The following is a 24910-nucleotide window of genomic DNA, read 5'->3' on the forward strand; positions in this document are numbered from 1 at the left end:
GGGTTTCTGTGCTGGTTTTAGACAGGGTCTCAAGTATCCCATGTTGCCCTCTACATGGCTGGCCAGGTTCACTTTGAGCTCAGATGAACCTCCTTCCACTTTCCAATGAATAGGCTTACAAGAGTGGCCTCCAAGGACTGTGAAGACAGCATTAGCCTTTGACAGTTGAGGTGTGCAACCCACAACTATAGTTTTAGCCACCTTTTTCCATGTCTACCAGCTATTTCAGATTGTTGCTGTTCTATGTCTGAAATCAAGGACGCAGAAAAATAACCAGATAGAGAGCAAGGACATGGTGATCACATCCTTGTCTCTTCTGTACGTTCTGGATGAGGTTTGTTAACATTCCAATATTGAAAAAAGCTTTATATAGGGCCCATCACATTAAGGGTCACTGTGCACTGTTCTATCTAAAATGGTCTAATCACACCTGACTACCATATAATACTTCCTGCAGTCGTCTTATGAGAAGCTTGAGCTTTTTGCTTTGACTTTTTTTTCTCTTTCTTTCTTATTTTTTGCTATATAAGTTGAGAGAAAGATAGTTAGGGCCATGAATTTGCCCCAAAAATTTGAACTACCGATGTGATCAATCAGTGTTAATGTGTGAATTCTATACAGTATTCATTTTTTACTATGATAGATGCTTTTGTTTTTGGTGTGGTGGCCATTTCCCAGTGTACAGGTGCTGGGACCTTACTCTATCCATTTAATGATGTTTATAGCTTCATTTTAGATGTTTATGTCCACCCCCTATATCTCTTGACTATTTTATTTTTCTGACAGAAGCTCATGGTATATGTTACTCAGGCTTGTGAGCAGTGCTCCTTTGTCGACATTGGTGCAGAGAGGAGAACCCCACAAGCAGCATGAGGTTCCCTTCACTGGTGGCTCCAATTTGCACTTTACTCTGCCAACTGGTCTCCACACTTAGCCTAGCACTTTGAAGACATCAACTCTTTCTCCTAAGGAATTTTTTGGCAATTGTCGATTGCTAAGCACATGACTTCATGAGTGTTCCCCTAACACACACCCATGTTGTAACCTACCATGCAGTCTATTTCTTGATGTGATTTAAAGCACATGTACATAATGAGACAGGAGAACTTTTGACTGCATATTCAAGCTGGTGTGAAATCTCAGGAAGTTTTAATGGCTAACATTGGTGAATGAGGACAATTTGAGTTAGGATGAGACATTTTTGGGCAAGATATGGAAGGAAACATTCATTTAGATGCATAGGAATTACTAAGGTTTTTTATAATCAAGCCTTGAGGAAAATTTGGCTTTGGAAGCAGGAGATGCTCATTGGCTCTGCCCCAGGAAAGTCTCCTGGAAAGGGCACCTCTGCTTATGCTCAGTACAGGGAGAACATTAGCAGGAGGCAAAGTCTGCTCCCCATGACATCTGCTGTCCCTTCTTGGACATTCTATTGTCTCCTAGAGAGTTCTGGCATCCTCTGTGATGTCACCAGTGTTGTAGTGACAACCAGTGCCCTAGTTTCTCTCAGTCTGAGTCTGGCGGTTACAACCTAAGACATGTTTTCCCTTCTTCGCAAGCGTTTTGGGAGGGGGAACGTCGATTCTGGAGAGACTAGAGTGAAGGAGTCTGGCCTTTCATCTCAAAGTAATGATGGACAAAGACAGCACTTCTGGGGAATGTGTAGTAAGTTCTGGGCAGTATATTTTGAGCTTCCTGTCAGGGGGTCTGCAGGCTTAAGCTGACCTTTCTAGCAATGGGCCACAGCAACTGGAGCATCTGAAAAGGAATTGAATTTCCATGAATATCACAATTCCTGAAAGTCAAGGATTTCAGAACTTTAGATTCTCTGTCCCCACTGGGAGGATATGGTAAGGCCAATGCTATTACACTGTGAACTTCTGGCCTTTACTTTTCAGTTCATTTGGTATGTTACATTGATATAATAACACCATGAGGAGTCATGGAGAGTCCAACTTTTCTGAGTTTAGACAGGGCAGCAATGTACTACACTATGTTTGCTTCTTTAAATACAGTGGATATCTGACTGTAGGAACAGGGGGAGAATTGTGCTCCAGGCAATAACCTTATGTTCTTAGGCCTTCTCTGATTTCTTCTAATTGCAGGGTCATTGTTAGCTTTATATATTAGAGATGTGTGTTACAAACATGTTTCTACAATACCAAAACTATTTGGATCGTGTAGAACAAGATTCAGCCTGTAACCTATGGGTACTTCTCAGGCATTGGGTATTTCAAATAGGGGAATTGATAAGTCTGTTGACCATGTCCTCCCTGGAAATGCGTTTTAAAACCAAAGTTGTTGGCCTAGAGTATCAGGGTAGGACATCTGAGTGTCTCCAATCACTCAAGTCATGTGGATGGTGAATTTATCATCTGAGTTCTGAAACCACAGGGGTGAGGAAACCAAGCTGTACCCTGTTCAGCTGATAATACTCCTGGAGAAGCCATCTCCATGGTACATGTAAGCACGTGATGTCCAGCATAGGGCACACCTGGCTGCTTACATCTCTTGGTCTCTATAGAGTAGTGCGAGAACTGAGATCCACTGAGGAGGCCTCTTAAGCATAGACCAATCGCCTAGCAGTGACACTGGGTTCCAGGCTTGTTCTCCTGTTTAGGCCTAACTGTGGTCTATGTACACTCTATGCATTCTCCCCATGCAGGTTCACTTGTGTTCTTCTACCTACAGACGCTGGGAGAGAAACATCATCCCCTGAAACTGCCCTAAGCAAGAATCAGGCCAAGAAGGAAAAGGAGAGGCTGATTGAAGAGCTGCGGCTCATTACCGAGGAGAGAAATGACCTTAGAGATCGCCTGAGGTTCCTGACAGAGAGATCCAAGAACTACAGGTATGAATCACTCCAAAGGCTCTTGTTTCATTCCTGGGTCTGCAAGGTCACCTTCATCTTATCCTATTAAGGTTTTGGGTTCTAGAAAGCTGTGCCTCCCTAACCACCCTGTGCTAAACCTCACCTCCCATATAGAGGAGATTCAGAACCTGACCCTGAGGATTGAGATGGAAATTGGACTCATCTGCTTCCGTTTATTGAAAAACAGAACTTGTAGTCTGAATGAACAATTGAGGAATAAAGTCAGGGAGAGTGAGTGCCCAGTGTGCATTTGCAAAGCCCTTTACAGCTGGTGGCTTTGCAAGATTGGAATTGCAGTCAGTTTATGGGGAGGCTCTGTACTTGCTAGGCAGGGGACTGAGTGCTGGAAGATCCAGGCAGCAGCCTGAGGGGCCTGGTCCCAAACTGTTCATCTCAGTGCTTGACTAGAAGGTCTCAGGCTCAGGCCTGTTTGTTATTGTCTGTGTGTCTTGCCCTCTGAGACAGCAATGGTGCATGCATTTCTCCTAGTTCTCACAGTGCTCTCTGTTTCCATATTTGTCTTTCTCTGACTCTGTTTACATTTCACTTTTTTTTGGGTGTGTCTTAGTCTGTGAGTCTGTGTGTGCATACATCAAAATGCATATGGACAACTTTTAAATGTTTTTATTTCCCTCCACATAGGAATCTAGTGGTCTATGTCTTGGCCTGAGTATTTACTTGTAACACCTTCATGGTGATGTGAATGCTCTGTTCTGGGAGCCCCACTGTCAACAACACAGTTCTTTGACTATGTGACCACTTTTGTCTGTTTATTTTTATTCTTTGTGCAGATTATAATTTTGTTTTGATATATGGTCTGTTATCAAAACAGGAGAAAAGAAATCACAGGTTTCTGGCTGTGTTGGGGTGGGGGAGCATGGAGAGGTGTGGCCTAGGCACTTGATAGCTTAACTGGCTTGACTGCAGATTTCCTCTTGATTGAACAAAGGGAGCCAGGGAGCCCTCCATCTGGATGCTGAGATTCTGGTGTCCTGGACGCAGAAAAACAGGTTTCTGAAGCTGAAGAAGATCCCAATATGTACAATTCAGAAGGTGTCCTTCCAGGACTGGGGTAGTACAGGACCCACCCTGAGTTCATATATTCCTAAATGCTGATGTTCATTGTATTCTATCATTTGGGGCCAGGCCACACTTCAGGCCAAATCCATATTATGAAGGCCTGGAGAGAATGGAGGAGGCGGTCATGTCAATTCTGCACAACTTAGAGATGGAGAACACTGAGATCCATGAGAACAGCCAGAAGCTGAAGAAGGAGATGACCTTCTCTAGGTAAGTCCTGGTCAGAAAGGCTATCACTTGTGGAATGTCCATTTCTGACTTTCTTTGTTCTGGATTGGACAGTCTTCAGCTATGATTCTATCTCTTGTGCTGTTTACACATCAGTGTGCCAGGGTTATTAGGACTCAGTTTTCAGTTCCATAAAAGAGTGTTCCTCATCCCAGGATTGTCTAGGCATCTGCAGAAGGCTCTAGATAGAACAGCACTGATTGAAGTCAGCAGGTTATTAGGCTGACCTGGAACTCTGGGGTCACACCAGGTTTTACAACACTCAGTGCGTGGACCACATGGTTAGCATGACCTTCTCTTGGTACTACTGACCTTTTTTGAGGGTGTTGGCCCACTACTAATTGATGTTGCCCCCATGCATTGGGCTTTAATGGATAGATGTAGATCTGTGTTCTTTTTGAGAGATGTGGACACTAATTGGTGCTTGGGCCAAGCACAGAATTTATTCTTCCCTGAATTAACTCTTTGTGGTTTGTGCAGCAGAATTATGTGTATCAAGATGTATTTTATTAAGTCTTCATGGGTATCTGGGACCTGGTAGAGTTAGTGGGACTTGGGAGTAGGAATGGGAGAAAGGGGCAGCATGATCTTACTATGCAGACTGTATTTCCAGAAACCTGCTCAGCCAGCTCCTGATGGAGAACACATGCAAGAAGAAGTTGGTCCCACGGAAGCAGGGGAGCAAGGAGGGACATCTTGATTGTGCACTGAACCAGAAATATTTGGTTGACTTCAACAAGAAAGATAAAGACCAGCAACGTCCAGACCCAGCATCATCTGGTAGGGACGAGCAGCTGTGTTAGCTTAACAATATCTGATAAAATTTGCCAATTTGATACATCTGTGCTCTCTCCTACCTCCTTTCTAATTTACACTCACAACCAGCCAACCACCTCATGTAATGGCATTGTTCATTGCTCTGTCTATGCACAAGTATTCTGGGAAGTTAAACACTTTTCAGAAATGGAATTATATTGCAAGTATATTTTGCTGATCTTTTTGAAGCTGCAGTCTAGAAATGGTGACAGATGAATAACATACCTCATTATTGCATATCCATGTGATAGATTGGATCCTATGCAGAGTTTTGAACAAGTTCGTGGTTCTTTGACAAATGACACTCTGTGTTAATGTGACTTCTTGTGTAGGAAGCACCTTTCCAGGATAAGAACCAAGTGCAAATGTCAAATTAGTACTTGTCATTGGCTTTAACCTTGGTGACATATGGACATCTCCATTCTTCCGGCAACTCAATGAGGTCACTTCCCATTGCCCTGTTCTTGGTTTGCACTGGTATAAGTCTGGGTCCCATATTGGCAGCCCACATTACAGTTAGGCTTGCCGGGGATTTTGCCCTACCTGCAGAGTTAGCAACAATGATATCAGTTAAAAGGTCCATGTCGACTGTCCAATAGAACTGAGGTGGTAGAAGGCAGCATTCTGACAGCTGGCTAGCATTTCCCCACCAAATCAGTGTCTTAAAAACTGTGTTCCTCTCCCAGGTCTCAGAAAGTGCAAGAGAGCTGGAATTGGACACACCCCAGTAAGAGAGCTTCCTGAAGAATGAGTTGCTTTCTCAGGAGTCCCTGATGACAAACATCCTGAATGGTAACAATATTTTTTGGATTAATATTCTTCCTCAGAGTTAATTTGTCATTTCTTAGACCCTAAATTTATATAACACTAAGCCAGCCTGACTGATTGAGGTCTTACTCACTTTCTTCTTCAGAAAACACAACTTGAGAGACAGCTTGGGGGACCGCCTTTCATTATGTGTGCTAGAGGAGAAACAGCAATACGTCTGTGCTTCTACATGTTCGTTAAGAATATGCTTATGTTTAGAAATTTTTTTGTTATGATTTTAATTGAAGTTTTCTTTTTGTTGTTTCATATTTATGTGTTCTTGTTACTATTTTTCACTTTCAAATATTTTTAAATATTTTTATTCATTTTAATCCTGTTGTGTTATAAAAAAGTATTTGTTATGAATGAAAATTGAATTCTATCTCTTGACTCTTAAGACCATCATTCTTACTCAAGGGTTCTGTGGACCTAGAACTGACAGCTAGAGATGGATCTCTGCATGTTCCATGGAGCCTGGGCTAATAAGTGAATTCAAACTCACTAAGGGGTACCCAGTGTGATAGTGTTTTTTGTGTGGATAATGTGGCTGTGTCTCCAACAAACACTTTATGATGTAATCACTGACATACTTTACCCAATTGTTAGGGGCATGTGGTTCTTCTGAGAGAGCAGCAGATGCTCTAACCTGTGAGTCATCACCACAGCTCCTGCAGGTGGCTTTTGTTATTCCACATGAGGTGCTGTATTAGGTGGACAAGATCACCTATGATTAAATAGAGAGATCTCAGGAGATGTGTGTTCACAGGGAACTTACTGAGCTTGCCTGCTCAACGTGTTAGGTTGCCAGGCATCCCTACAGAGCTCTGGTGTTCTGGACAGCTTCATCACCCGCCTGCTGGCGGTATGAGGATATCGTCTGGGAGAAATTGTGCAGATGACTGAAGCAGAAGTCCGAGGGCTGTGTATCACGTCTCGTGAAATCGTTCTTAGCCAGCCAACAGCTGTGAACACAGGTTTCTTTTGGAGAGCAGGCCTGTGCAGGCCCAGAACCTATGTGGGACAATTCAAGCTACCCTTTTTCCATGGCCAATCTCAGATCATATTCAGAAAGTATTTCTTGGGCTAAAGAGTTGGCTTAGTGGTTAAGAGCATTGACAGCTCTTCCAGAGGTCCTGAGTTCAAATCCCAGCAACCACATGGTGGCTCACAACCATCTGTAATGAGATATGATGCCCTCTTCTGGTCTGTCTGAAGACAGTCACGTTGTACTTGTATACTATAAATAAATAAATAAATAAATAAATAAATAAATAAATAAATCTTTAAAAAAAAGTATTTCTTCCAGGTGATGGATTTCCAATTTATGGAATTGAACTAACTTACTGATGGTGGAAGTGACACAGAGAGTTAAAGTACAGAAGGAATAATCCAGAGTGTCCACCAACAGTTGCTGTCACACCAGGGCTTTTAAAAGCTCAGCTGTTAGAGAAGCAAGGTAGTCTTTGGTCATTCTCAAGCTTAGGTCTTCTAGTCATTATAAGGTGACCATGACAAAAAAAGAGTCATCTATATCAAAATAGAGAATAGTAACTAGATTCACACCACACTATCACATTACTACTGTATTTGAGGTTCTCAGTTACTATCTAAGAACCTGGAAGAGGCCTGGGTCTTGCTACACATACTCATAATTTATGTCCCCATTGTCAGCTGAGAGTCTTCATGCAGCCTGGGGTCAAGGAGGTCATCCCACAAAGCACAAAACACCCATCTCAGATAAACATGTATGGTTTATTGAATCCAAAACATCCATGAATTTCAGGACACAATTAAATGTTGAAACCTAAGGATAATAGATAGAGAAGAGAATTAAGATTTCTAGTTCATAGATCCAGTAAACACCTTCAACAAATCATAGCAGCAAACTTCCGTACGGTAAAGAAAGAAAAGGCCATAAAGGTAAAACAAGCCTACAGAACATCAAACTAATTGTACCAGAAAAATTCCTCCATTCACATAATAATTAAGACGCTAAATGCACAGATCAAGAAAGAACATTAAAAGGGGTAAGGTATAAATATCTAGTAACAAATAAATTCAGACATATCTGAATTACACAAGACTTCTCAACAGAGATTCTAAAAGTCAGAAAATCTTGGGCAGATGTAATGTACACACAGGCTCCTATATCCAGCATAATCCTCAATCACCTTAAAAGAAGGATCCAGGTTATTTCATGACAAAACCAAATTTAAAGAATTCTTTTCTGTAGGAAAGCACAACAGAGGCTAATAGGAGGAAAACTCCAAGACAATGAACTAAACTATACCCAAGAAAAACCAAGAAATTAATCTTCTCTCAATAATTTAAAAAAAGAGAAGCACACAAACATAATTTCACCTATAACCAGAAAAAGAAGAGAATGCAGCAATCATTGGCTTTAATATCTGAACAGATCTTCTTTCCCTAATCCCCAAGCTCCCAGAGGCCAAACTGCCAGCCAAAGTGTATGCAAGGATGCTCTATGGTTCAGGTGAGGCCTGTTGCCCACCAAATGGAGATCCTAGAGGTGTGAGGTGGGAATGGATATGTGTGGGTGGGGAAGCACTGTCACATAGGCAAAGCTGAGCAGAAAAGGGATGTAAGGTTTGATGAGGGGAGTGTGGAAAGCAGGACAACAGTTGAAATGTAAATAAATAAAATAACCATTTAATAAAAAATAGCCAAAAATAAAATAACAAGTAAAAAGGTAAATGAAAATTAAACCAAACCAACCAAACAAACAAACAAAACCCCTGTAGTGTATTGGCCTAATGCTGCTTGTATTTTAATGCTAATTGTAGAACTCAAGACTGGTTAACCCCAAATAACTGACCCTGCTCCCAGTTAACTGTGATTATAATGAAGTCAACAGCCAACAGCTGCACAGCAGAGAGATGGGGGAGGTGAGCTTTGAGGGCTTTGCTAGAGAGGATCATGAGGAGGGAAGAAGGAAGAAGAAGCTGCCATAGAATAAAGGAAGAACGTGTGTGATGGAGAGGAGAGAGGAAGAGGACAGCAGCCATGGTTAAGGGAGAGGAGAGCCTGGTCCTGAGGGCTGTCCAAGGGGAACAAAGAGCAGCCATGATGCTACATAGCCTGTAAGAGTTGAGCCTTATTGTTTGGAAAGTAGATCTGGTCCATGGAGGTCAGGCAGCTTCACAGCTACTGTGCTGACTAATGCACACTAAAAATAAATTTAACACAATATGAGTAACCAGTAAGACAACTCTGTAGCGGATCCTAAAAGGAATACTTTAGTTTGAAAGGAAGGACAAAACACCAGAGAACACAGGGGATAAATTAATAAAACTAGGAAAGTTAATCAAAGAAGACTGTGAAAACCACAAAAATTAACAAAATGACAAAATTTAATACATAGGTTTAAATAATAATTACATATCACTAAACTCAATATCTAGGGTGGTGGGGCATGAATTCTGCCATGGTCTGAACTCAGAAAGGTGGGGTTGGGAGAAACATGTCTGGTTAAATAGTCCACCCACATTGTGTCAATGTGATTTAATCTAAGGACAAAGAAGTGGAGCATCTCTCATGGCTTTCTTCTAACCCCTTGAAAGGATCACTGGGGTGTGGCCTCAGTACTTCATACTTCTTGCTAGGTCAGCGAAACTCAGGGAAGCTTGAGATTGTCACAGCACAGTATTAGGCTAGATATACTGAGTAGATGATACTAAGTTGTTCAGATGGTGATATCCAATTGCATGTGTTCTTAATGTGCACCTAAGGAAAGAGAGATCAAGGTCCTTAGAATAGAAGGAACATTCCCAGTCCTTTTCTACCATTCCAGACTGAAAGGCTGGTAGGGAGAAAGTGGTAAATAATAAAGAATTAATAGATGATGCTTTGAATGAAGGGTTGGTTTTTGTGCTGGTTTTAGACAGGGTCTCACGTACCCATGTTGCCCTCTCCCTGGCTGGCCCGGTTCACTTTGAAGTCAGTCCTTCCATTTCCAATAGACAGTCTTACAAGAGGGGCCTCCGAGGTCTCTGAGGACAGCATTAGCCATTGACAGTTGAGGTGTGCAACCCACAACTATAGTTTTAGCCACTTTGTTCCATGTCCACCAGCTATTTCAGATTGTTGCTGTCTATGCCTGACAATCAAGGACACAGAAAAATAACCTGATAGAGAGCAAGGACATGGTGATCACATCCTTGCCTCTGCTGTATGTTCTGGATGAGGTTTGTTAAAATTCCAATATTGCAAAAAGCTTTATATAGGGCCCATCACATTAAGGGTCACTATGCACTGTTTCATCTAAAATGGCCTAATCAGAACTGACCGCCAGACAACACTTCCTGCGAAGTTCCTATGAGAAGCTTAAGTTTTTTGTGTTTTTTCTTCTTCCTTTCTTTCTTTCTTTCTTTCTTTCTTTCTTTCTTTCTTTCTTTCTTTCTTTCTTTCTTTCACTTTATAGGTTTAGAGGAATGTATTTTGGGCCACGGATCTGCCCCTAGTATCTTAGCTATGGATATGATCAATCAGTGTTAGTGTATGCATTCAATAAAATGTCCATTTTTGACTAAGGTAGATGCTTCTGTGTTTTGTGGGGTGACCCATTGTCAATGTCTAGTGAGTTGGGGCCCTGGGTATGGTCGCATACCCCAGGACACAGGGGGTGCAGAGCAAAGGCAGAAGAAACTGTACGCAGTTGCAAGCTTTATTAATCCTTATTAAGCTAAGAATATGCATTACTACAATTTTCATTATGTCAAGATACCATAAGATCATTATTCCCAGGATACCAGGAACAATGAGGGAAGATTAAACAAAGAAAGACGAATAAACAAAAGCTTCTTCTAAAAATATTCATATAAAAAATCACCTTTCTTATTATAATCAAAATATACTCACCATTACCAAGAGAGCTTTAGAACCACTTCCACAGAAACGGGACACAGCAGAACATAATTTAAGGCCAAGTGAGAAAAACATTTTCTTCTCCAGGGCGGCATTCCAGCCCCTACTTGAATCTGTCACCAGGCCTTTCTTGTCCCTGCCTTGGAGCTGCATCTCTATGTCTTAACAATTCCTTCTTTTTTCTTTGTTTTAAAGTAACACTTTACATAACATAGCTAAAGGTCCTTGTAGTGGTTTAGTCAGGTAAAAATAAAGCAACATAATACATAATGTACATAAGATTATGGCAAAACTAGCTCCTCCCATGCTATGGAAAATCCTTTGAAGCCAAGCCTTGGGATCTAATCCTGTCAATTGATTAGCCAATAATTTCGCTATTTCCATAGGGGTAGTATCTTCTAGCTGTTTACCAAAAGACATTCGAACATCATATTTCAAGGCATTAATTACTTTTGAAGCACTTTCATTACACTCTAAATAGGCTTGAATTAACTTCCAATCATGTTCTGTGTCATTATCCATATATTTACTAACAGAAAAGTAGTAGGATTTCATCATGATAAGCATTATAAGCCCGATAACTGGCATTGGCCGCAGCAGAAGAAACCATGAGTAAAACACACATTGCTAAGAATAAGTGCTCAGCAGTAAAGGACTTTCCTGAAGGGGACAAAATTATTCCTTTCAGTGCTTAATCGCTTCACCTTACCCCATATAGGTAATAGGGTTGTCACTACATGGATCCTTATCCATTGTTGTTTGTGGACACTAAGAGGAGCCAGGGCCTCAGTAATGGAGCACACCTCCTCATCTCCTGAGAACATCCATCAGGAGAAAATGTAGCTGGTTTAACTGGATTCCTTTGAGGGTAGGGAGCAGTTCTTATTATTCTGTGCTTGGATCCATCTCCCAGGTAACCAGAATAGTCTCCCATTCTGTAATGAGACAAAACCCTCTCCCCTATATACAATGATGTCCCTTCCTGCCATTCAGCATCCCGGGCAATTTTTATCCATACTGTCTGTTCCATGCCTTCTGGGGGGAAGTTCAACAAAGTGTCTATCGGCTCTTGATATAACTTCACCTTGTGGTAAATTAAGAAAATTAATAACGTATAATGCTTGTGCCAATATAGCTCTGGGACTGGTCTGCAAACTCCTTCAGGTTGCATAAGGCCATCTCTTTTCCCCCTTTTTAATTTTATAATTTGTCATTTCAGGGTATGGTGAATTCTTTCAACAAAAGCTTGTCATTGTGTATTGTGTTCTGTACCAGTAATATGTACAATATGATATCGTTGACAAAATTGTTTATATTGATAAGAAATATATGTTGGTCCATTATCAATTTTAATTTTAGAGGGCAGTCCCATAACAGCAAAAGTTTCCAATAGATGCTGTATAACATGAGCAGTGCGTACTCCTGGCAATGGTGTAGCCCACACAAATTTTGAAAAATTATCTATGCTTACATCTATATGTGAAAGGCGACCAGACTCATAAATATGGGTTCCATCCATCTGCCACGATGTATTAAGTTGCATCCTTCTGGGATTAATTTGAGATGGAACACATTTTATACGTGAAGACTGACACATAGGACAATTAGCAATAATTTGTTTGGCTTGAGAATAGGGAAGCTTATATTTAATATGTAAATATCCTGTATTGGCATGATTATGACTGTGTTCTTCTGGGGTAGCAAATGCCACTAATTGATCTACCATAGGATTGCCAAGTGTTAAAGATTCTGGAAATTTTGAATGTGATCTAGTATGTGTAATGAATATTCTAGAGTTTCATAATAACAATAGTCCTTTAATATGTGAGAATAACATTTAATATAGGCTTAGATGTAGAAACAACAGCAGTCGCAATATTCTGTACTACTCCTACAACATAAGCGGACTCAGCTATAATATTTTTACATCATGAGTAAAATCCTGGAATACATTAATTACCGCTAATAATTCATTTTGTTGTACTGACCCAAAAGAAGATTCTTGTCCCCAAAATTTATCTTTGGTCCAATAAGCCATCTTGGTTTTAGAGCCATCTGTAAACACAGTAAAGGGTGATGGTAATGGATCAACAGAAATTAGTGTATTTATCAATTTTTTTTTTGTATTTTAAAGCAATCCCACAATTTACTATGGGGAGGATGAAATTCAATATTTCCAGTGTAAGAAATCATGGCTAATTGAAAAACCTCAGACATCTGCATTAAATATTCCCCTTTATCTTTGCTTAATGGGAAAACAATAGCAGCACAATCATATCCCCACAGAGTAACAGGTCTTTGTATGCCTTGCTGAATAATTAAAGAAATTTGTTCCTCATTATTTGTTAATGTTTGGTTAAAGTTTTATTTAATATAAACCCATTCTAAAGGCAACACATCCTGAGCGAAAGCGCCTGTAGGATATTCAAGAGTATTTAAACATATAATTTAATAACTCTATCTGGATCAATACGTGCCAAATATGCATCTTTCCATTTTCAGAAAAGATACCCTTGCATGCCTTCATATAAGCATTAATATCCCCAGCCTCCTTTATAGGTAATAATGCTCTCCTGTACTCTTCATTAGCATTTTCAAAAGCAAGCATTTGCAGCAGTTGTCCTCCAGCTTCCTCTCCTACCATTGTTCTTTCCAATGTTAATTTTAATATACATAAAAACTTAATATATGGTTCATAGAAAGCTACTACCTTTTTCAACCAACCAGTATCATCCTTTATAATAAGTCGGTTGGGCCACACCTTGAATCGATGCTGGCCTAATTATAGGAAAAGAAAAGGCAGATGAATTCGTCATTATCATCTTGTGAATCTAATGGTCAACATGCCATCCTCGGGAAACGACTTAGAAAAACCTGCTTCAGGCAATGGTGCAGAGGGCAAAACTTTTACTTACGTTTTGTCTTAATGAAGCTGTAGCTTCTTGTTCTGTATTCGTTATTACCCTGTCTGCATTCATGGCCTTGAACACAGTAAAAATTACAGCCCAAAGAGACCAGAAATTGGAATCTTTTTGCTCTGCCTGACAGCCTTTTTCACCTTAACTTTCACTTTGACCCAGATATCAGAATCCCTGGAACCCTCGTCAGGGAACCATGGAGTTTACTCTTGCTGTCTCTAAACACTTTTCTAAATCAGACTGATAGACATGAATTCCCTGCACTCTTAAAGATGCTTAAGCATAGCGAGATGAAGAGAAGATTTATCTTGTCCCATTTCCTTGTAATAAATTGTACTTACCTTATATGACTGTCCAGACTTACCTTCAGGGACCCTGTTCCAGTGCCATAGGTCGACGTCTAGGGTGTTGGGAGCCCTGCGTCCGGTCGCATTCCTTTCTGTGTTTCCCGATGCTCAGTGGCCATGCCACTCCAGCGTGCTTTGAAATGAACCAGTCCGCCGACACCACCACCACCACCACCACCACCACCACCACCACCACCACCACTACCACCAATTTGGTTTTGTAAATAAAGTTTTATTGACATCGCCATACTCAGCATTTACATCCTGTTCAGTACTGCTTCTGGCTGCAGCTGCAGGGCTTAAGAGCCACAGAGCCCTGTAGGCTCCCAGAGCTGAGAGCATTGACCTTTGCCTTGTTTGTGAAAGAGGTGACTGACCCCTGTGCTCGAGGTGGCCTTTCTGTGCCCTTTAACCCATAGCATAGGTCTCTGTGCCATCCTGTCCCTTTGCTATGATGTGCACTTCCTGGTACATTTCCGTTAGCTCTTGACATTTCCAGAGCATTGGGTCTTGCAAATTGAATTTGCATGGCACCAGGAATAGACCTGATAGCAGGGTGTGGGACACTCCCTATGGGGAACCCTGCCCAGGGGCATAAGCTTACTTTTCCAGTCAACTCCCTGAACAGTGAGCCTTTGTGGGACAAGGTACTTCACGACATGACTTGACCTCTCTGCAGTGCACCCAATCCCTGCTTGGCTCAGATGTCCCCCAGAGAGGTAGTGTGTGTGTCCCCAGTAGAGGCAGCACTCTGTGTGGTGGCATTGACATGGCATCCAGGAAAGTCAAAACCAGAGGGACTGTCGGGCAGTTGGAAGCAGATGTCTGCGTCCATGGAGAGAAGGATGGACTAGACACTCCTACAGGGGATGAGCTGAGAAGCACTTCCTTGGCTTTTTCACAGCAGTGTAGGCTGCATGCCATGCTGTGTACCCATGCTGTGCTGAAGCCCCAGGCTTTGAGTCTCCCACAGCTGCTGTGTCCTGGGTCCAGGGTGGGATTAAGCAGACTTCAGCAGGAGAAAGGTGAAAACCCTGTTTGCAGTGTGGGGATGGCACAGTCATAACACTCCTGCACATGAGGCACCTGACTTAGAGCCGTATAGCAGCTGTGACAAACCAGCTCTGGTGACACTCATCTGCAATGCCAGGCCATGGGGGGTAGTGGCAGTAGGATCAGTTATTTAATTATCCTTGGCTACACGGCAAGTTCGAGGCCAGCCTGGGCAACTTTGTCTATGAAAATAAGACAAAACTAGGTCTTGACTATGAGCATCACTGCCTGTACCTGGCATGGTTGCCCCACCCCAGGGAAGAAACCCCTCTGTCCAGAGGCCATAACTGCAGGAGACCCCTGGCCAAGTGTCTATACAGCGCCCTGTTTGACTGGACTGTGCTGAGGACCAACCACGCTCTCCTCAACAGGAAGGACATGGGAGAGGCTGTTTCTGTGAGGTCCCGGGCCCTGAGATGGCCAAGAATAAACCCTGTCCTTGGGAAAGCCATGGAGACTAGGAACCCAGGGGATCTCTGCAAACACCAGGGCTGGAAGGGGACTCTGATCCTCTACAGCAGCTGCTCTCAATCTGTGGGTTCTACATCAGCGCTCCTGCACACCAGACATTTACATTACAGTTCCTCACAATAACAAAGTTACACTCATGAAGTAGCTCTCCAATAAGTTTATGGTTGGGATCACAACATGAGGAACTGAAATAAAGAGACACAGGATTAGGAACTGTAAGAACCGCCATTCTATAGGAACCCAGGCATCTGCACTCGGTGTCTGGAAGTGTGATAGGCTAGGCTTCACCCTCAGCGATGCCAGCATGTGGGCACCAAGCCCAGGTTCCACCTCAATGCTTCCTGGATATGTGCAGGCCTGGTTCCATCAAGAAGTAACAAAGGAACCCTTGGTAAAAAAACACTGGGTACCAAACAGGTCAGGAAAACACACCCCTCTGCTGCAACTCCTCTCAGGAGGGCTAATCTTTCCAGGAGGCCCCGGCTATAACCAAACCTTGTCTCCCAGTGCTTGCCCATTGGTGTCTTGGCCATATTCAGATTTGAGGACTTTGAACAGAATAGCTTCCAGCAGATTTGCATCAATGAATCCAACAAGCAGTTGCAGTCCTACTTCACCCAGCGCATCTTCAAGCTGAGGCAGGTGAGAGTGGACACCTATTCCCCAGCCCAGCCCGGCCATCACCCTGAATGTCAGTGATGTCCCTCAGTATCAGCAGGATGGGGCCTGGGCACCGTAGGTTCCCCAGGACCTAAAGCTATGTCCTTGAACTAAGTGCCATGCTCAGCCCTTCCAGCCTCTTTCAACCCTTCTGGATGCTCAACTGCTCCTGCAGCAAGGCATCAGTGTGCACATTCTGTTATGTCATTTGTGTGTGTCTACAGGTGGTCAGAGCCTGTCCCCTCTGTTCCTTTCTTTTGCTGTATTTGCCTTTCTGAGGAGGCAGGACTCACAGGTATGGGAGGCAGCCACATGCATATTCTGCAGCCATGTCTGACTCCTCTGAGGCTCAGTCCCACTTACACACCTACCCTCCAACCTCCCCACTCCATGTCACCCCTGGAGCTCTGTAGACCTTCCTGCTTTCTGTCTTTATATAACTGGTGACATTGCAGCCCTCAGTGGTGTCATACAGTGTTAGTTTGTCTTTGCACTGCCTGGAGGTCTGACTTAGGAGAATGGCTACCATTCTCATTCCTGTTCAAGGGTCAGAATCTGAATCCTATGTAAGGCTGAATAATATTCCAGCACATGGCTGTGCCATGTTGAATTTACACAGTCACCTATGGATCTTATATTTTGGCTTGTAAACACACACATATAAGACTCAAGTGACACCCAAATGGAGAATTGCTGGAGTCCTCCATGGCTTTCTGAACCGTCTGAGAGACCATCCTGTCCACAGTGTATAGGGCACCATCTACTCATAGCTCACACAGCATGAGAAGATTAGGGAGGGTTAACCTAGCTTCTCTGTCTCCTACTTTCTGCCAGACTAGCCCTAGCATCTTTCTGTATTGCAGTGAATGTTTAGAACCCAGGAGGATTCCAGCTTCCTTGCTCAAATATAGCAAGTTCCTCCTTGCCTGCTTTGAGACTGAGTCTCATGCAGCCCAGGCTGGCTTTGATCTCACCATTAGTTACGATGGCCATGAACTCCTGGTTCTCATGCCTCAGACGTCTCTGAGTGCTGGGTGACAGGTATGCACCACTCTTAAGTCCTGCCACTGGGACAAGAGTGAGCAGAGCCAGCTCTGAAGCACACACTTTGCTGGTGTCAGTGATGACTGACTTATGATCCTTTCTTCCTTGCCCATGGCCCTTCTCCTTGGTGCATGCCATCCTTCCTCCCTGTGACTCATGGGGGACACCAAGCCTGAGGATATCAGGAAGAAGTTTAGTTACTTCACTGGGTTGGAGGCTGTTAACTTCCTGCGTCAGTAGGTGAGATTCAAGCTAGAAGGTTTGTGGCATGAGAAACTGGAACAGAACTGGAATGGCAGGAACAATCGTCGCCTGGCTCTGAGAAGACCAGGTGGGCAGAAACTCATCGTTGGGCAGGTAGTGAGCTCAAGACCAGGCTGGGCATTGCTCAGCGCATGTGAACAGGTGTGCTTACATGGACATGTGTTTCCCCCACATGGTCACCACTTATCCAGGCACGGTGAATACTCCAAGGAGCTTTTTATGTTTTAACATTGTGTGTGTTTGTGTGTCCATACATACATATACACACATACATTCGTACATATACACGAATACACGTACATGAAAACACATGCCTATACATGACTATACACATTCATGCTCACACACAGATACATACACACCTACATGCATACACACATACACACACACATACACACACATACACACATACACACATACATGCATACACACATACACATATACATACACACATATACACAGATACAATACATATACACACATACAAATACACCTATACACACATATAGACAGACATATACACACATATACATATACACGTATACACATATGCATACACACATTCATATCCACACGTACATACAGACATATACATATATACTCACATACATGTAAGCGCATGAGTGGAAGCCAGAGGACAGCTTGGCCCTTGGTTCTCTCCCTTTTACCACGTGGGTCCTGGGGATTGAGTCAAGCTCATCAGACTTGACAGCAAGCCCCTTTAACTGTAGAGCCCTCTTGTTGGCTGCCAGTCACCTTTTTCCACAAATTCTATCCATGGTGGGTTGTTTAGAGTTGTTATTCTCATGATTCCTTCAGCAATAGCGCAGACATCATTTACACTGCATTAGGAGTTATAATTCATGTAGATGTCAGGAGAGCTGGAGGCGTGGATCAAGAAGAGAGCCCACTTTCAATGTCATTATGTGGTATTGCCTTAGGCCCTTTTATACACTCCCCTGGCTTTGTCTGAGTATATGTTTGAGGTCTCTCTATGACTGTGCAAAGAAGTAAGAGCTAGGGCTGGGCCACAAAATAGGAAAGTACTTGTTCATCCAAAAACAAAAACAAAAAACAAACAAACAAACAAACAAAAATAGCTCTAGGGTTAAATATTGGTGCTAGTGCTGAACTACACAGCCAGAAGGTATTTTTCTAAGTAAATAACGCAATATTGGGGATGAAAATATGATCAAATATCCTACAACATAAGTTTGCAATGTTACCTACATTTTATAAATCAAGTCTGACCACCGTTTTGGTTGTTTCCAATCATGTCTGAGTGCATCATTACGGGAATCCCAAGGAAAATCAGAAATGGGTTCTTGAAGCTGTTGCACAGGGCCAGTATAGACCTAAATACCACAGAGGAAACCTTGATTCTTATCACAAGGGATCATTCACCATCCCTCCTGTCACATAACTTATGACAAGACGTCACCTTTCCTAAACTTAGCCTTTTTCCCAAGTGCTGCAGAAGGGAAGATCTGGTGTCAAGGGGTCTGGATTCAAACCACAGGACACTGAATTCATTTAAATAGGTGTAGTTCATTGAATGCACACACCAATACAGTTCACCAGAGCAACAGCTCACAACTGTGTACTGGACATTGCTAGGCCCCGCTCGTTGCAAAATCCACATGGGCTCATGCACAAGTGTTGCAAATGCTTCAGTCTATGGGCCCTGACTGAGGCCATTTTACACATAATTGTTCCAATTTTCCTTGAATCTATTGGGTCCTATGTGAAGAATATACTTGGGGAACTTGTTAAGATTAACAAACCTCATAACATACAGAACATAACAGGGTATGTGACCAGCACCACACAGTTCAACCTCAGAGTTTTTTGTTCTTTGTTAGTGTTTTTCTTGGCATCCATGATGTGGAGAAGTATTACAGAACAATAGGAAAGAGTTGGCTGCTGTGTAACAAATTCACTGCTATTAAGGTAGGTATGGGGGCAAGACCTCAGCAGTAGCCCTTAAGATGGGAAGGAGGTTCCTCAGAAAATTGGACATCGAACTGCCTGAGGATCCAGCTATACCTCTCTTGGGCATATACCCAAAAGATGCCTCAACATATAAAAGAGACACATGCTCCACTATGTTCATCGCAGCCTTATTTATAATAGCCAGAAACTGGAAAGAACCCAGATGCCCTTCAACAGAGGAATGGATACAGAAAATGTGGTACATCTACACAATGGAATATTACTCAGCTATCAAAAACAACGAGTTTATGAAATTCGTAGGCAAATGGTTGGAACTGGAAAATATCATCCTGAGTGAGCTAACCCAATCACAGAAAGACATACGTGGTATGCACTCATTGATAAGTGGCTATTAGCCCAAATGCTTGAATTACCCTAGATCCCTAGAACAAACGAAACTCAAGACGGATGATCAAAAGGTGAATGCTTCACTCCTTCTTTAAATGAGGAAAAAGAATACCCTTGGCAGGGAAGGGAGAGGCAAAGATTAAAACAGAGACTGAAGGAACACCCATTCAGAGCCTGCCCCACATGTGGCCCATACACATAGAGCCACCCAATTAGACAAGATGGATGAAGCAAAGAAGTGCAGACCGACAGGAGCCGGATGTAGATTGCTCCTGAGAGACACAGCCAGAATACAGCAAATACAGAGGCGAATGCCAGCAGCAAACCACTGAACTGAGAATAGGACCACCGTTGAAGGAATCAGAGAAAGAACTGGAAGAGCTTGAAGGGGCTCGAGACCCCATATGTACAACAATGCCAAGCAACCAGAGCTTCCAGGGACTAAGCCACTACCTAAAGACTATACATGGACTGACCCTGGACTCTGACCCCATAGGTAGCAATGAATATCCTAGTAAGAGCACCAGTGGAAGGGGAAGCCCTGGGTCCTGCTAAAACTGAACCCCCAGTGAACTAGACTATGGGGGGAGGGCGGCAATGGGGGGAGGGTTGGGAGGGGAACACTCATAAGGAAGGGGAGGGGGGAGGGGGATTTTTGCCCGGAAACCGGGAAAGGGAATAACACTTGAAATGTATATAAGAAGTACTCAAGTTAATAAAAAAAAAATAAAAAAATAAAAAAAATAAAAAAAAAAGATGGGAAGGAGATGATGTGTTTGATAACTGAAAGGAGCTGCCTCAGCTGTGTTTCTCTGCCTGCTCAGTGCCCATTCAACATCACTCTGTCCCTGAAGAGGAACTCAAGGTCTGCCCCCTGCTGCCTGTGAGCCAGGAAGAGGCACAGAAAGGCAAGGCCACAGCACTGGTTTCCAATTACTCAGTAATGCTGGATTTCCAATAATGTACTTGTATACACAAATACAGTGTGGTAAGTTGCAATAGATACTAATCATTTCTCATATAGGGCAGCAGTTGATTGACTACAACTAATTCTATTAAAAAAAAGAAACCTGGCTCTTATAGAAATATACACAGAAATATCTAGGATGGTGGGGAATGAATTCTGCCATGGACTGAACTCGTGGAAGTGGGGTTGGGAGAAAGATGCATGGTTAAATAGCCCACCAGGTTCACATTGTGTCAACTTGATTTAATCTAAGGACAAAGAAGTGGAGTATCTCTGATCGCTTTCTTCTAGTCCCTTTAAAGCATCACTGGGGTTTGAACTCAGAACTTCACACTTCTTGATGGGGCAACTACACTCAAGGAAGCTTGAGACTGTCATAGGCACAGTATTATGCTATATATACAGAGTAGATAATACTAAGATGTTCAGATGGTGATGTCCATTTGTATGCACTCTTAATGTGGACCTAAAAAAAGAGAGATCAAGGTCCTTAGAATAGAAAGATCAGTTCCCGTTGTTTTCTACCATTCCAAACAGAACGACTGGTAGGGAGAGAATGGTAAATAATCGAGAATTCGTAGATGATGCTTTGAATGAAGTGTGGATTTCTGTGCTGGTTTAAAACAGGGTCTCAAGTATCACATGTTGCCCTCTACCTGGCTGGCCAGGATCACTTTGAGCTCAGATAAACCTCCTTTCACTTTGCAATAAATAGGCTTATAAGAGTGGCCTCCAAGGACTGTGCAGACAGCATTAGCCTTTCACAGTTGAGGTGTGTAGCCCACAACTATAGTTTTAGCCATGTTTTTCCATGTCTACCAGTTATTTCAGATTGTTGCTGTTATATGCCTGACAATCAAGGATGCAGAAAAATAACCTGATGCAGAGTAAGGACATGGTGATCACATGGTGATCTCATGGTGCCTCTTCCGTACGTTCTGGATGAGGTTTGTTAAAATTCCAATATTGCAGAATGCTTTATATAGGGCCCATCACAATAAGGGTCACTATGCACTGTTCTATCTAAAATGGTCTAATCAGAACTGACTACCATATAACACTTCCTGCAATCGTCATATGAGAAGCTTGAGCTTTTGGTTTTGACTTTTTCTTTTCTCGTTCTTTCTTATTTTTTGCTATATAAGTTGAGATAAAGATAGTTAAGGCCATGAATTTGCCCCCAAAATTTGAACTATGTATGTGATCAATCAATGTTAGTGTGTGCATTCTATAAAGTATTCATTTTTTACTATGATAGATGCTTTTGTGTTTGGTGTGGTGGCCATTTCCCAGTGTACAGGTGCTGGGACCTTGCTCTATCCACTTAATGATGTTTATAGCCTCATTTTAGAAGTTTCTGTGCACCCCCTATATCTCTTGACTATTTTATTTTTCTGATAGAAGCTCGTGGTATATCTTACTCAGTCCTGTGAGCAGTGCTCCTTTGTCGACATTGGTGCAGAGAGGAGAACCCCACCACCAGCATGAGGTTCCCTTCACTGGTGGCTCCAATATTGCACTTTCCTCTGCCAACTGGTCTCCACACTTTTCCTAGCACCATAAAGACTTCAACTCTTTCTCCTAAGGAATTTTCTGGCAATTGTCGATTGCTAAGCACATGACTTCATGAGTGTTCGCCTAATACACACGCATGTTGTAACCTACCATGCAGACTATTTCTTGATGTGATATAAAGCACCTGTACAGAATGAGACAAGAGAACTTTTGACTGCATATTCAAGCTGGTGTGAAATCTCAGGAAGTTTTAATGGCTAACATTGGTGAATGAGGACGATTTGAGTTAGTGAGACATTTTGGGGCAAGATATGGAAGGAAACATTCATTTAGATGCATAAGAATTACTAAGGTTTTTATAATCAAGCCTTGAGGAAAATTTGGCTTTGGAAGCAGGAGATGCTCAGTGGCTCTCCCCAGGAAAGACTCCTGGAAAGGGCACCTCAGCTTATGCTCAGTACAGGGAGAACATTAGCAGGAGGCAAAGTCTGTTCCCCATGACATCTGCTGTCCCTTCTTGGACATTCTATTGTCTCCCAGAGAGTTCTGGCATCCTCCGTGATGTCACCAGTGTTGTAGTGACAACCAGTGCCCTAGTTTCTCTCAGTCTGAGTCTGGCAGTTACAAGCTAAGACATGTTTTCCCGTCTTCGCAAGCGTTTTGGGAGGGGGAACGTCGATTCTTGAGAGACGAGAGTGAAGGAGTCTGGCCTTTCGTCTCAAAGTAATGATGGACAGAGACAGCACTTCTGGGGAATGTGGAGTAAGTTCTGGGCAGTGTATTTTGAGCTTCCTGCCAGGGTGGCTGCAGGTTTAAGCTGACCTTTCTAGAAATGGGCCACAGCAACTGGAGCATCTGAAAAGGAATTGAATTTCCACGAATATCACAATTCCTTAAAGTCAAGGATTTCAGAACTTTAGTTTCCCCATCCCCACTGGGAGTATATGGTAAGGCCAATGCTATTATACTATGAACTTCTGGTCTTTACTTTTCAGTTCATTTGCTCTGTTACATTGATATAATAACACCATCAGTGGTCATGGAGGGTCCAACTTTTCTGAGTTTAGACAGGGCAGCAATGTATTTCACTATCATTGCTTCTTTAAATACAGTGGGTATCTGACAGTAGTAACAGGGAGAGATTGTGCTCCAGGCAATAACCTTATGTTCTTAGACCTTCTCTGATTTCTTCTAACTGGCAGGGTCATTGTTTGCTTTATATATTAGAGGTTGTATGTTACAAACATTTTTCTACAATACCAAAACTATTTGGAACGTGTAGACCAAGATTCAGCCTGTAACCTATTCGCACTTCTGGGGCATTTGGTATTTCACATAGGGAGACTGATAAGTCTATTGAACATATCCTCCCTTGGAAATGCATTTTAAATCCAAAGTTGTTGCCTTAGAGTATCAGGGTTGGACATCTGAGTGTCTCCAATCATTCAAGTTATGTGGATGGTGAATTTATCATCTGAGTTCTGAAGCCACAGGGGTGAGGGTCCTGAAACCAAGCTGTACCCTGTTCAGCTGACAATAATCCTGGAGAAGCCATCTCCATGGTACATGTAAGCACGTGATGTCCGGCATAGGGAACACCTGGCTGCTTACATCTCTTGGTCTCTATAGAGTAGTGGGAGAACTGAGATCCCCTGAGGAGGCCTCTTAAGCATAGACCAATCGCCTAGCAGTGACACTGGGTTCCTGGCTTGTTCTCCTGTTTAGGCCTCACTGAGGTCTATGAACACTCTATGCATTCTCCCCATGCAGGTTCACTTGTGTTCTTCTACCTACAGACGCTGGGAGAGAAACATCATCCCCTGGCACTGACCTAAGGAAGAATCAGGCCATGAAGGAAAAGGAGAGGCTGCTTAAAGAGCTGCGGCTCATTACCGAGGAGAGAAATGACCTGAGAGATCGCCTGAGGTTTCTGACAGAGAGATCCATGAAGAACAGGTATGAATCGCTCCAAATGCTCTTGTTTCATTCCTGGGTCTGCAAGGTCACCTTTTTCTTATCCTGTTAAGGTTTTGGGTTCTAGAAAGCTGTGCCTCCCTAACCACCCTGTGCTAAACCTCACCTCCCATATAGTGGAGATTCAGAACCTGACTCTTCCTGAGGAGTGAGATTGAAAATGGACTCATCTGCTTCCATTTATTTAAAAGCAGAACTTGTGGTCTGAATGAAGAATTCAGGGATAAATTCAGGGAGAGTGAGTTCCCAGTGTGCATTTGCAAAGCCCTTGACAGCTGGTGGCTTTGCAAGATTGTAATTGCAGTGAGTTTATGGTGAGTCTCTGTACTTGCTAGGCAGGGACTGAGTGCTGGAAGATCCAGGCAGCAGCCTGGGGTAATATAGGACCCACCCCAGTTCATATATTCCTAAATGCCGATGTTCATTGTATTCTATCATTTGGGGCCAGGCCACACTTCAGGCCAAATCCATATTATGAAGACCTGGAGAGAATGGAGGAGGCAGTCATGTCAATTCTGCACAACTTAGAGATGGAGAACACTGAGGTCCATGAGAACAACCATAAGCTGAAGAAGGAGATTACCTTCTCTAGGTAAGTCCTGGTCAGATAGGCTATCACTTGTGGAATGGCCATTTCTGACTTTCTTTGTTCTGGATTGGACGGTCTTCA

At 42.7% G+C, this 24910-nt stretch overlaps 4 protein-coding genes across 4 annotated transcripts in view; 3 read left to right on the forward strand and 1 right to left on the reverse strand.

Annotated features, from left to right (window-relative positions):
- Positions 1-24910, reverse strand: part of LOC134483260 (disks large homolog 5-like) — a 664485-nt gene that overhangs the window by 593659 nt on the left and 45916 nt on the right. The window lies entirely within an intron of this gene.
- Positions 1-24910, forward strand: part of LOC134483259 (uncharacterized) — a 478774-nt gene that overhangs the window by 392397 nt on the left and 61467 nt on the right. The window lies entirely within an intron of this gene.
- LOC134483551 (disks large homolog 5-like) lies at positions 1472-7318 on the forward strand. The gene is made up of 3 exons (XM_063278789.1): positions 1472-1665; positions 2692-2851; positions 4019-7318. Exons 1-3 carry the CDS (start codon positions 1539-1541, stop codon positions 4164-4166), a joined length of 435 nt encoding a protein of 144 aa, XP_063134859.1. The 5' UTR covers positions 1472-1538; the 3' UTR covers positions 4167-7318.
- On the forward strand, positions 24069-24836 carry LOC134483454 (disks large homolog 5-like). Its single transcript, XM_063278719.1, has 2 exons — positions 24069-24222; positions 24689-24836. The coding sequence occupies exons 1-2, from the start codon at positions 24116-24118 to the stop codon at positions 24834-24836; spliced, it is 255 nt and encodes an 84-aa protein (XP_063134789.1). The 5' UTR covers positions 24069-24115.

This window comes from Rattus norvegicus, chromosome 19 (genome assembly GCF_036323735.1).
Source record: "Rattus norvegicus strain BN/NHsdMcwi chromosome 19, GRCr8, whole genome shotgun sequence".
NCBI lineage: Eukaryota > Metazoa > Chordata > Mammalia > Rodentia > Muridae > Rattus > Rattus norvegicus.

Excerpts from the sequence above, each read along its gene's own strand:
- LOC134483551 (XM_063278789.1), top strand. The coding sequence starts at position 1,539 with ATGTTTTCCCTTCTTCGCAAGCGTTTTGGGAGGGGGAACGTCGATTCT. Across the intron at positions 1,666-2,691 it reads GCACTTCTGGGGAATGTGTA|ACGCTGGGAGAGAAACATCA; the intron begins GTAAGTTCTGGG and ends TTCTACCTACAG. Across the intron at positions 2,852-4,018 it reads GAGAGATCCAAGAACTACAG|GCCACACTTCAGGCCAAATC; the intron begins GTATGAATCACT and ends ATTTGGGGCCAG.
- LOC134483454 (XM_063278719.1), top strand. The coding sequence starts at position 24,116 with ATGAAGGAAAAGGAGAGGCTGCTTAAAGAGCTGCGGCTCATTACCGAG. Across the intron at positions 24,223-24,688 it reads GAGAGATCCATGAAGAACAG|GCCACACTTCAGGCCAAATC; the intron begins GTATGAATCGCT and ends ATTTGGGGCCAG.